The sequence below is a fragment of the Balaenoptera acutorostrata genome, chromosome 10 (genome assembly GCF_949987535.1).
Source record: "Balaenoptera acutorostrata chromosome 10, mBalAcu1.1, whole genome shotgun sequence".
Lineage (NCBI taxonomy): Eukaryota > Metazoa > Chordata > Mammalia > Artiodactyla > Balaenopteridae > Balaenoptera > Balaenoptera acutorostrata.
Genome location: NC_080073.1, coordinates 14,925,080 through 14,938,601, shown reverse-complemented (window position 1 = coordinate 14,938,601; position 13,522 = coordinate 14,925,080). Strand labels below are relative to the sequence as shown.

Below are 13,522 nucleotides of genomic sequence, written 5' to 3'. Positions count from 1 at the left end.
AGGTTATCACAGTGGGCAACTATGGCTCCGTACAGTGGGCCCCTCTGAGAAGCTGTATAGAACACACCACACGATTGCCCACCACAGGGCAAGGAAGCTAGGGTTCTTACCTACCAACTCCTTTATCTCCTGAGTTGAGGGTCACTCCTGAGGACATTAAATCCCCAGCAGGCATACAGGGGATGTAAGTCATACTATGCTCATGGAATAAAGAAGTCCACGGAGCAGTTTCAGGCAGCGAGACCCAAGTGCTGATGGTAGCAAATTCTCAACTGTAACTGTCCCCCAAAGTGTCAGGTGACTTCCTAGATGGGCTGAGCTACAATGGCTGCTACAATCATACCTTGAAAGAATCACACTACTTTTGGTTTTCTAAGTGACAGTCACAATGTGAGAAAATTCAAGAAATCTGTTGGTATTTACATCTATTACACAGTTTTAATTAAAAAGGTCACAGAGACTTATCTAATAAGGTAAGAGGGTACGTAAAAGTTCAAAGATAGCCGTTCAGGAATTTTATGTTTTCCATATACTTGGCCCTCCTATTTCTATGAGTAAATAGGTTATTTTTCAGTTGTTTCTGATTACTGAATAAGTGATTGGACTGTACTTATTCTACCCTTAAAATAAATGAAATACCTAATTGAGGCAATTGGACAGTGATCTCCTTGATTAATCATTATGCTGAAGATGATAATTACAGTTTCTGCTTGTCTTGTAAAAGAGCAAACCTAGGTTGCTGGATGGATAACCTCTTTTCTATAGTCACAGATGTCTGGCATTAAACATCTCAAAAATCTCAAATAAGAGACACAAGCAAACTTCATGGTAGGTTCAAGAGCTGAGAAGTGTATAGAGTGGTTAGGATAAGCCAAAACAATACGCAGTCTGAGATTTTAAGGGTGCATGAACTGTAAGTAAATACAAGGAGACTGATCTGCAGAGAAGAGAATGGAGCAGATGCTCAAAGAAAAGCAGAGATGACGAAGACCATGACGACTGGAAAAAGAAAAAGGAGATGGAGGGAGGGAACAGCTGTCCTTTGGCCTTCCTGTTCTCAGACACGTTTCTGACTTTGTTGGCATGATTTCTCTTGATAACTTTATACCTGCCCCCTCCTTTAGTTTAGAATTCTTTAAGTAAATTTCTGTCCCTGCCATGCAAAGAGACCCAGATCAAACAATGAACATGATTATGACTGTAGCAGAAATTAGAATGTGTTAGATCAACTGGGTCATCATTTAGGCATTATGGCATTGTGGTAAAAACTGTAGCTCCTTGGAATTAGAAACTTAGCTCCAACAATTAATTACTAGTTCAGTGACCTTTTGGCAAGTTTTCTTAAGCTTTTGGAGTTCAGCATTTCATGTGCAAACTATGCAAAATAATGGTGCATACTTATTAGGTAACCACATAACTTATCGAGGACTATTTGACATAGTATTTCAACAGGTTACTTATAGCATTTCGTTTGATTCTCACAATAATCCAATAACATAATTATTATAAAATATGTTTATAGATTAGATTCACCCATCCATTCTTCTTTTCAGCAAACGTTTGTCGAATATCCTTTAGGTATCAGATAATAAGTATATTAAGTAACACTTAAAAGAGCTGAGAAGTAAACTTGTCAGTGTCTCACAGTTCATAAATCCAAGAGCTGAATTCAAACACAGGCTTATTTTAAATCCAAAGCCCAAACATTACCTTTCAACTATGTGAACACTCTTTCCTTTTATATAAAAGAAGTAAACGTCCCCTCTGCTCATGGGTTTGTCTCTCTCTTCTGGGCCACGGTCTTCTACAACCAAACCTCAGAAGGGATGTGCCATAATTTCTGCCGTACTGTTGGTCACGCAGACCGAGTCTAGCAAAATGTGCTGGGACGGGACTAGAGGAGGAAGCGGATACCATGAGCAGGTTCACTGCGGGCCATTTTGGAGTCCGGCTACCACATCATTTTTTCAGAATACACCCTAGCCTCTGCTCTCTGCAATCGTCTATGATCCAAGAAAAATTGTTCTTAACCTCTCAATTCCTGAAGAAAATATGCTGGACTCCATACGTAGTATTTTGCATTCACACATTTGCTTTAGTTATAATTATTTGTTAATTCATTAAACATGTTCAATACCTGCTTTTTGTGAGCACTGACCTAGTTACTGAGGGAGGACAAGGTCCCTCTTCTCTTGAAGCTTAGAGTCTATTTCACAAAAATTGAAATAAATTAAACCAATCATTTCTGACAGTGATTAGACCTTTGGGGGAAAAATAGAGAGTGATGGGGAGCTGCTACTTTAGATTGGCCAAGAGAGGCTTCCCTAAGAAGGTAGCATGTAGGTGGAGATTTGAATGTTAGAAAGAATCCAGCGATGCAGGGATCTGGGAGGAATTTTTCAAGAAGAAGAAAGAAAAAGGCCGAGGACCATAAAGGGAAGGAAACCTATTGTGTTCTGAGAAACATGAAAATAAAATGTTCATTGTGTATGGAGTTTCCTGAACAACAGACGAAAAGAAGTGGTAAGAAGGACCATATCATATGGAGGCTTAAATAATTTAGTAAGCGATTTAAAGTCGTTTTTTATTTCTCTGAGTTCATAATCATTAATCAAACATTTATTGAGTACCTACTGTGTGCCAGCACTGTGTTATGTACTGGGAATACAAAAACAAGCCCATATGCTCATTTTGTACAAGGAAGTCATACACGCAATTGCAGCTGAGTAGGGTTAATAAATAATTTCATGAATGCATGAACTAATGAACAAACTCTACATTTAAGAGATTCTTATAATAAATTATAATGAAATGCAAGCAAATCACTTATCCTTTTAGTGTAGTAAATCAACCAATACTTCTCGAGCACCTGTCTATGAGATGCAGCTATTTAAAGGGATCCTGAGAGATTCCTCAGAATGAGGCTGAGACTGAAAGAACCAATTTCAACTTTGTCAGAAACAAGTACTCTGACTCAGACCAGTTTCATTTATACAAAACTCCTGTCAGCTGGCACTTTCTGCCTCTTAAAGTCTAGATAAAATCTACTCACTGTTCTGTAGGAAAATCAGTGTCCAGATTCCTGCATACCCCAGTGGACAGATATTCATTCTGACCATCGCTTCCAGCTCCAGCTTTGTCTCTGCACTACCTCTTACAGTTTTCTCTCTTTTCTTCACCCTGGTTTTGACCCAAGAGTGGATGGAACTTTTAGTTCTGTCCCCCACATAAAGCACTGCTAAATATATTCACATTGTTTTTGGTTTGTATCAAAACATTTGTGGAAGTTTGGGGGAGGAAAGGTATATTGACACAAGAACACAAGCCATTTTAAGTCGAATTGTCTTTTTCTGAAAGTCCTTCAGCATTCTGTAAGTTGATTTTCCTTTTGTTTCTATTTCTTCCCCCACTCCTACCTCCCAACCACATCCCTGCTCATTCCTAACACAGACCACTCTGGTTCTCTCAAAAGTGTCCTGTCTCTTGATCCACCATATCCTTTGGAGCTAAAACAGCCCATTTTCTTAAATCATCCCCAAACTTCAGGCATCTATACATTAATTTCGTGGGGTCTGAAATATCCAGGTACCACATATACTATTATTTATTTTTCCCAATCAAATTGCTTTGACTTTTTAGTAAGTACATTTGTTTAAAAGGACATATTTGTCACCACTGTATCTAGAAAATTGGTGTCATTCATCATAAATAGAAGGAAATTTTAAAAAGCAATGCACAAAAAAAAAGCAATGCATAGCAATTAAAGTTTAAAAATATTTATTTGTATAACACTTAAGTGCACTGCCCATAGAACCAAGTATACCTATCCTGTACATTGGTAATATCCTTCCTGTTCACCTGTCAAGGTTACTATAAGTAGTTACAAAGATGAAAGAAGTGAAAGTGCTTGGAAAAAGAACGGGGTTTTATTTAAATTAGGTGCACATTCTTGCTCTGGCTTCTGCTCTCTCTCTCTCTCTCTCTCTGTCTCTCCCTCTCTGTCTCTAAATGACAATGCATGCAGAAGTCTTTATCACTGACCCTCAATTCCCCTGAGGGCTGAGCTGGTGAAAGCTGCAAAGAAAATGCAGATTGTAGCTGTGACTCCAAAGACCTTGCTCAGAGTAAAACAATTTGATAGAAACAAACAAACAACAAACCCCCCCCCCCAGTATTTAGCAACAATCATGAAGTCAATCTCCTTAATTCCAGTTGTGCAAGTTCTTGCAAATTGAAGTCCGTAGAATAAAAACTCTGGTAAACTCAGAGCTTAAGTGTGTGTAAGGTGTTTGAAAAAGTGCTCTCATTTCACACTCTTTGTATAAACAGGAGTAGTAACACATTTAGCCAGGGGCTCAGCTCCATTACCTTGAAAACTCCACCTTTTATATTCTACATAGGTTGCAAATTTTGAAATCGAACATTCTGATTAAACCATCACAATGAATAAAAGGGCTTATTATGTTTTCTTTCAGAAAGGACTCTGGTTGCTGTAAATGTTCACATTAATCCCTCTTATCAAAGATCCTGGAGACTTACTTCAAGGAAATCATTCCCTTTTACTCTAATGAGCATCACAAAAGTGGGTCAAAAGGGAGTTAAGAGTGGGATTGTTCCTGAAAGGACACAGTTTCACCATATTTCCACCAAAACTAATACTCCAGCCCCCTTTGCTGATGATCTGGGACAGGAGGTAATTACAGCTGAGGCTCTGGCCAAACTCCCTCAGACCTCTGGGGGGGCCAGCGGTCAGTTTGGCTTTTTTGCTACAACGTGCAAAGACTTTTGTACCAGGCTAGGATTTTCTTCCCAAAAAGGCAGGAAGACTGTTGGATAAAAAGAAATTCTGCTTTGCCTTCTTCTTTTCCCCTTCTCCCTTTCCTCTGCTTTTTCCTTCTCCCTCCATGGAATGACCAGAGTGGTATCCTGAAGAGCTGAAAATGCTTCCAGTGTCAGAGTTAGGTAGGAGTCCCTTTCTGGCCCTCTTCTAGCTGTGTAGCCTTGGGCAAGTTACTTAACCTTTCTGAACTTTGGTATGTTTATTTATAAAATAGTGTCATAGTAGCTACATCTCAGGGTCACTGTGAAGATTAAATGTTATGATGTTTATAAAGTTCCAGTAACTGGGAAGTATGTCAATAAATAAGAATTCCCTTCCCCTATGCTAGAAATCCCTTTCACTGCAACCCTCCAAGCTCTTCACTGATGCATTCAAATGTTTAACTGAAATTTATTTAAACCCCAGTGTCCTTTGGATTAGCTACTTTGGTGTTCACGATGGAATGTATTTTCTCTCTGTCACTCATGGCTCCTCAGCAAAATCCTCAAATGTTTATTCTGGAGAAAAGACTACCTTGATCTCTCTCTCCCCGCCACCCCCCCCCCCCCCACACACACACAGAGCTGAGTCCACATCTTCCCACATGCTGCAGTGCATCCTTTATTCACCTGAGGACTTGACCTACTCCAGATACTCCTCTTTTTGCACTTGAGCAATATTTGTATCATTCATTAATCTCAAGGAGCACAAATAGCCCTAAGAAATCTCTTTAGAGATAATTGACTAAAAAGGTACTGGCACTATCCTCCCTGTAGAACAAGAGATGGGAAAATGAGTAAGTGCCAAAAGGCACAATCCAAGACCAAGAAGAAGCAGGGCAGCCTAGGATTTTTCTGGCTACTCACACACCAGGCCAAGAGGTTACTTCTGCCTCCAGCTGGGCTGTGTAGCTTTCTGGGCAGAGAGGTTCAATGACCCTCCATGTAATAACTCCTGTCAAGTTGGCGAAACATTCTCTGTAGTAAAACGAAATGTGATGTGGCAGTGCTTGGAATAAAATTCATATACTTTGACTTTAGGCCTTTTTTTTTCATTTATTCACTGAGCATTTGAGCTGGCCACTGGGTGAGCAGAAAAGGGAGTTCCATACTCAGACTTCAAGAAAATATGGGGCTTCCCTGGTGGCGCAGTGGTTGAGAATCTGCCTGCTAATGCAGGGGACACGGGTTCAAGCCCTGGTCTGGGAAGATCCCACATGCCACGGAGGAGCTGGGCCCGTGAGCCACAGCTGCTGAGCCTGCGCGTCTGGAGCCTGTGCCCCGCAACGGGAGGGGCCGCGATAGTGAAAGGCCCGCGCACCGCGATGAAGAGCGGTCCCCGCACCGCGATGAAGAGTGGCCCCCACTTGCCGCAGCTAGAGAAAGCCCTCGCACGAACCGAAGACCCAGCACAGCCAAAAATAAATAAATAAATAAATAAATAAAAAAAAAGAAAATATGTTTTGTTACATCATCAGACACTGAGATGAAAACAGAAAATGAAACCTATTTAAAAATTCTAAACAACCTCCTTTTGGTCATGTGTAGGTAGATCATTAATAACACAAAGTCCCCAACATTATTATTTAGTACTTAACATCTTCTAAACATTTAAAAGACATTATATCATTATTCCTCTAAGACAGGTGCTCTTGGTAGCTTCATTTTAATTAATTAATTAATTTGGCCGCGAGGCTTGCGGGATCTTAGTTCCCCGACCAGGGATTGAACCCAGCCTATGGCAGTGAAAGCGTGGAGTCCTAACCACTGGACCACCAAGGAATTCCCTGTAGCTTCATTTTAAAGCGCCAAAAACTGAGATAGAGAATATTTAATCTGCCCTGTATCAACAGCTAGCATGGTGAGGCTAACATTTGAACCTACACAGTCTGATCCTAAACGTGTGTTCTTAATCGTTCTGATCACTGGTCACAGTCTGATCATTCTGTTCTATCACTAATAACCTCGTACGGAATTCATTAGTGGGTTGTTTAATCTTTGCATGCCTACTTAAACTGCTTCTTTTCTTTTCAGAAACACTGAAGATCTGAACTCTTCAGTCATCTCACATCCAGTCTATCCTATGCTATCAAAGTTGTATCATTCCATCCTTCACTTCTGCTTCTCTCACTTAGTTTTAACTATAGGGAATATGCAAACTTAATAAGCAAGGCAGAGGACAGGTCATGCCTAAAACTTGTATTTTTTTTTTAAGTCATAGCTGACACTATTCTTACCACCATTAATCAGACAAATGAGTCCATTTATAGAATTTCAAATCCAGTCTTACATGTATATTATAATACACCAATTATTTCATATTTGTTTACTTGTTGTGTTTATTAAACGCTTTTCTCTCTGAAAACCTTGATGCTGGGCTGACAGAAAAAAACCTATCACCCCCCCCTCCTGACTATTATCCTATATATTTTTTCTTAAACACCATAAGAAAATGGTTCTCAGTGGAGTCATTAGTCTCAGGAAACCAAGAAACGACTCACTTCTCTCCATTTATTTATGAATTTTTATAAAAATACTTTTACACCACAAAAGGAGGAATTTTAACTTGGATTGTAAATGGATTTGACACCAGAATCTCTTAAAATATCTCTTTACTTCCTGCTTGCATATTACCATTCCAAATTTATGTCCAATATCAAGACTTAGCTATTGCCTCTTTTACAGAATTTGACAATATCACTGTGCTTTATTAAGTTATGTCATGTTATGTTACTGAGTTGTGCTAGGAAACACAGTAATATCACAAACTCTGTAACTGAGTATATCGCATCTTGAAAATGATGGTGGAAAATGAAACTGGTCTAAGTAGAGATATTTTTGTATGCCACTTAATAAAGATCTGGGAAAATTAATTACAGTACCAAGAACTTCAGCTTATTCAAAACCACCAGGAAACAGGAAATAGTAACATGAACAATTCTGGTATTCTCCATGAGTGGTCCTCTTCCAAGGGGAAAATTAATGGAGATATGAATTCAGAATTACCTTATTATAATGTCTTAAGATTCAAAAAGAGTACTTTGATTGCAAAAGTTGCATATACTATATCTGGGAATTCTGCAAGACTAATGCAGAACTAGAGAATTATTCTTGGTATCTTTCACCATTTCCCTTTCACTGGGCAGAGTATCAGCTTCTCCTCCTCCAACAAGATATTTTTGCCATAGGTGAAAACAAAACACGTACCTCCAACGTGAGAACTGCATCACAAAGGTGAACACATGCTCCTTGGTCTTGTTTACTCCAGCACCAGATCTCAATGCTGAGACTTCTTCGGAAGGATTTGCAAAGGGGGGAAACAAAATTTGATTGGTGGAAAGCCAGGAGCAGGGTAAAAGAAATCTTAGAGCTGAAAATCAGATTTAATGTCCTCAAAGTAACACATAATTGAAGTTGCTTTTGAGGTGTGGAAAGAGAAAATGAGCACTGTCTCTGGTCTGAGGGCAGATCATATGGCCTGTGTCTAGGGTCAGACTCTAGTTAGAGAGGCAGTTAAGCCTTGGGTGAAGCTCTAGCTAGAGAGGCAGTTAAGGCTGGTGGTTAAGCAAATGCCCTCTAGAGAGATGATATATGGAATTGAATTTTATTTCCTTTTCTTATAAGCAGTGTGAACTAGGGCAGATCCATCAATTTCCGAGTTGGTAGTGGGAGCTGGAGGGAGGTGAACTTCTTTGCAGAGGAAAATGGGAAGATTTTGATTTCCCTTGCTCTTCAAAGAGAGGGCTGTAGTGGGAAAATTGGAGAAGAGAGAGAGAGAACAGACATAAGCAACAGAAAGGGGGAGCAAAATAACTTTTAAGAATCAAATACCTAATATTTGATTTTAAGGTGTTTGGGTCACATCTTACTAAATCAATAAGCTTGACAACAGAGGCACAAAGTATGATAATGGTGGTGCTTCAAGTGTGTGTGTGTGTGTGTGTGTGTGTGTTGAGGGGGTATATCTATGTATGAAGGTCAAGATGAGGGGCTAAGTTCCTTGTTTGCAGGGACATGACAGTGGAGGTAAATCAAGAAACACATCTGAAGGGAAAAAAAACCAAGGATTCAGAGGAGTAAGGATATTAGAAAGGGAGCTATTTCTAAAACCTAGCAATACAGCACTCCCTACCCCAACCCAGCAATTTGCAGAACCCTTTGGAAAGGCATTGAGCTTTTGTGTTTCTTTGTTTGAAAATGGAATGGCAGTTTATGCCATTTTATATGCTGTAAGTGGCAGGGAGACCTCAGTTAACATCTGGAAAGCAGAATAACCTGGTGTTTGAGAGTGTGAGCCCTGGAACCAGACTCTCTCCTTTTCAGTTCTGTCTTGACGAATAGAAACCGTATGGTCTTCAGTAAGTTGCTAATCCTCTTTGAACCTCATATCCTCCCTTGTGAAACGAATGTGACGTTGGTACCTATATTCCAGGATCATCATGAAGATTCAATGAAACTGCTTCACTGAGTGTCTGGCACTTAGTAGTTATTCTTGATATATGAAAGAAAGAAAGAAAAATAAAGAAGATTTAAAACACTAAAATAAAATAATTCATGCACAGCAAATAGAGAAAGATGCAATTAATAGTATTATTTTTACTTTGGCCGACTCAACTACACTATGTCCTGCTTGAAGCATGGACCTTTTCCTGGTGAATATTTTTTCCTCTCCCTATCTTTTCAGGTGCTGTTCTCTTAGTCAGGATCAATAAACTCTGAGTACCCACAGCCTTCCTCCAAGCTTATGAGAGTTGGCAAACCACTAGCCTCCTTCTGTGACAGGGGCTGGCACCGCCAAGCACATCCTCTGACTGTGATCCTCAGGTCTTGGCAGCGAATACACAGTTTTCTCGCTTTAATTGGGCTGAGATTCATTCCTACAAGTGGCAGCTGCAAAGATGTATTCTCCTTACAATTAGGCGTTGAAATACTTAGCATTGCTTGGACTTAATTTTAAATACATTTTGGTGGCCCTTTTCCCTCCACTGCACCTTGGTTGCTCCAGGAGAGAGCAAATGGCCCAGTAATTCTTTAAAGCTCATTTTATGGGCCATTCTCAGGCACTTCCTGCTGGCCTTTGGAACAGAGCCTTGTTTGTGAATGCATTTTTGCTTATGCTCCTGCCAAATGCTTCCTCCAAAACCAGCAATAAAACCACAGGATCCAATAAGCCCTGGTCATCAGAATGGCTTAATGAGAGCAACCTCGACAATTGGGGTCTTTAAATAGCAACCAGCACGGCAGGACTTGTACCTTGAGCACAAGGACATCCTGGGCAGGTCACCTTTCTGGTTTATGGGAATTTCTCCAAGTATTATAGAATTTGAGACTCAGGGAACGACTCATACTAAGCTATTTTTCTCTTAAGCAAAAAATGGATAGGACGAAAATAGAAAAAGGTGGTTCTCTCTGGCCTCTCCTTAAAGAAGAATAAATCTGGAGTTTTTAAAGGTCTTACAGAGCAAAGAAAATTTCACTGAATGCATGTATGGCCACCTTCAGTGAACCTTGCTTCAAAATAATCTGAATTATATCATGTTTCTGGTTAGCAGAAAGGTACGTGAAATACAGGTTGGATACTTAAAACAGATCTTGTTCAAAGTACTTTCACGTGAAATGGTACTTAAATTCACTTAATTTAGATAAAGCAAAATTAGATCTTGTCTATGATATGTGTGCTATTAAACAGTTTTAAAATCTGAATTATTAATTAAAACCTGTGAACTAGTACTATTTTCAAATGACTGTGTTTTGATTGCTAACAGAGCTTGGGTGACTTTTGAAAGAGGTTGATTTCCTTTCATGTCAGCTAATAGAAACGCCATTGTAATCATAAGGCATGGAGAAATTATGTTACAAGTGGATACTATTTAAGTGGAAGCGAACACAGAATACATTAAAGTACCCATAGTCTTATCAACAGTGTGTTATAATGGCTTCTGATTAATACTGAAAACATGATTGATGTTACTGTGAGCGTGGAACACTGACAATGTGACACAGGGAATTTAATCGAAAGCTTGTTAATTTCATAGAATCATTCAATTTCTCACTACTCCTTTGTGACAGTTTTTGTTTTTGTGACCAGTAAAATGTCATGACAATTTAATGGGAACTTTCAATGATAAAAGTAAGGAAAAAAAACCCTTAAAATCCTCACCGTTATTACTGCTCGAAATAGAAACAATCAACATATATTGATTTTTGGTTTTAAATTCAGTTTGTTAGCCTGATTCTTAATGAGTCACATGTAAAATGATGCAAACCCAAGGCAAGGCAATAATTCACATCAATGGTACCAACATATGTAGGCTGATTTAGTGTTTGTATGGCCAAAGAAGAAAGGGGGAATATTTGTTTAAAAATCCTCTAGAAGAAATGTAATGTACAAGGCACTCCAGGTCCTAATCAGAGGTAAGGCTAATGACTGCTGAAGAGGAAGGGGAAGAGATTTAGTTGGGAAGAAGCAGAGTCCATCTTGGGTAAATATTTTCATTATTAAAAGTAAAGCATATATAAGAGTTATTAAACTTATAATACTCCTGCCCCCCAAAATGCCTCAAACAAGATAGAAATTTACTAATATCTAATATAATAATGCAAAGTAGGTGGTCCAGATCAGCTGTGCTTCTGCTCCATGCAGTCACTCAAGCACCCAGGCTAGTGGTCTTTTACCTTCAATATTTTCACGTCATTGGCCATCTAGATGGTGGTGATATTGGGTGGGTAGGTGGAGAACATTAAATTTTTTGGATATTTCCTCTCAAACGTAATAGGTGGAAGTTTCACAATATGTGAGAAGTTTCTGCTTACTCTATTTGCTGCAAAGATGTTTGGGAAATGTATCTTTTGGTTAGAAAAGTGTAATATTTATTCTATAAATCTATTACTATGGAAGAAGGGAGAGTAGATTTTGGTAGACAAGTAGCAGCCTCTACCCCATGACACTTATTGCAATGTGTATATTTTATACACACACACACACACACACACACACACACACATGTTTTTTAATTGGCCTTCTACTTTTCCTATTAGTAAGCACAATAAGGGCAAGGTACAAGTCTGCTTTATTTACCAATATATCTCCTGCCCTTAAATACCCTTCCTATCTTTTAGTAGGGGTTTAATACAAAATTTTTAAATCACTGAATGACTGATTGAATGAATGAATGAATAAAAGGGATTTTACAGGTGAAGAAACCAAGGTTCAGACATTAGCCTTTCCTGGAGGCTGGGTGACCATTTCTAGGAATGTTGAACGATTTACAGCTCAGATGGATAGGTTATCAAGATAGCTAGTAAGCTGTCTTCCGGCACTGAATATCTATGATTCTTTGGTGTTGTAGGAAATTACAACACTTCATATAAGACCGTGAAGCTGCTTTGTGAAGGAGCAGATCAACAGAAATTAGAAAATATACCTTTCTTCTCATTGGTTCAGTCACATAAAACTCCGTCCGTCACAACATTCCATGCTAATTTCTCACAGACTTCATCCCCACATCAAAACGGTTACCATTAAGCTTAGATGCTAGAAGACTGCAGCACACTTGCCACATACCTTTTTTAAATCACACCTTCCTTGGGAAGGAAAAGTAAATATGTGCTGGGTTTAAAAGATTTCCTCTCGGGCTACAGGCTGCCTGGGAGAATAAAAGTAAACAAAAAGTGAGTTTTGTTAACAAATGTCTTTATCATATACTCTGTTTAACTGCATTAAAATAAAAGAAGGAAAGACGAAATTCTGAGAAATATAACCAGGGTACAGCAATTGACCATCAACTAAAACTTCTGGTCAGACAAGTGTGAGTGTTCATTACTGTTAACGATAAGTTTTTCTTCTAAAACTTTTCCTCGGCAAAATAACGAGTTCTAAAGCTGCTTTTCTTTGTTTTTCAAGATATTGAAGACTTTGAAACCAAAATAAGAAGCACAGTGTCCGTCCGAGAAGGTCAAGGTGTGGTGCTTCTCTGTGGTCCACCGCCACACTTTGGAGGTATGGTGGGGCTATTTTGGGTCACACCATTCAGGTGGCCACTCAGGGAATTAAATAGGCACTTCAGTTCTTAGAGCCAATGGTAGCCCTTCATCAAATCTAAGGGACCAGGAAGGTTCGGGCTCATCTTGCTGCCTCCAAACAGTCTTAATCCAAATCTTTTCTTTTAAAAATATTTATTCAATCAGCCACTCAACAGATATGCCCTTAAGGAGATGCAGGATGGCTCTGTACACACGTGTGAGAAATGGGGCTTTGCAGTGAAACAACCACAGTTGTAATCTGCTGCCTGTCATCCTGCATGACAAAGGGCAATTTGTTTAACCTTTTTAGGCTTAGTTTCCTCATCTGTAAAGTGGAGACACTAACTAATACCTATATTATAGTACTGTTGTGAATGTTAAATGAGTTAATGAATGTAAATCAATTAGTTTAATGGCTAGTGTTTTATTTAAAAAAGAAAGCTAAGATTGTTATTTTATTTTTATTATCGGGCTCTATGGAGAAGCGAATGCCAACACTCATTTTGGCGACCTCACCTTAATTATTGGAAGAGGAAAGTTACCCCCTAATTGGAAGCAAATGTTGGATGGCACTGAATCAGAATATCTCCTAGCAATGGGGAAAATCAAGCAATAAATGCCATTCTTTACTTTGGAAGAATCTGGATTAGCCAGTGAATTAACCTGTTGCCAGGGATCTAAA

General features: G+C 39.0%; 1 protein-coding gene across 1 annotated transcript in view; it reads left to right on the top strand.

The window, feature by feature from the left end:
* Positions 1-13,522, top strand: part of CNTN6 (contactin 6) — a 290,431-nt gene that overhangs the window by 167,851 nt on the left and 109,058 nt on the right. Inside the window, exon 5 of the mRNA XM_057555124.1 lies at positions 12,722-12,817. Within this exon, the coding sequence (XP_057411107.1) occupies positions 12,722-12,817 (96 nt within the window). The remainder of the gene's footprint in view (positions 1-12,721; positions 12,818-13,522) is intronic.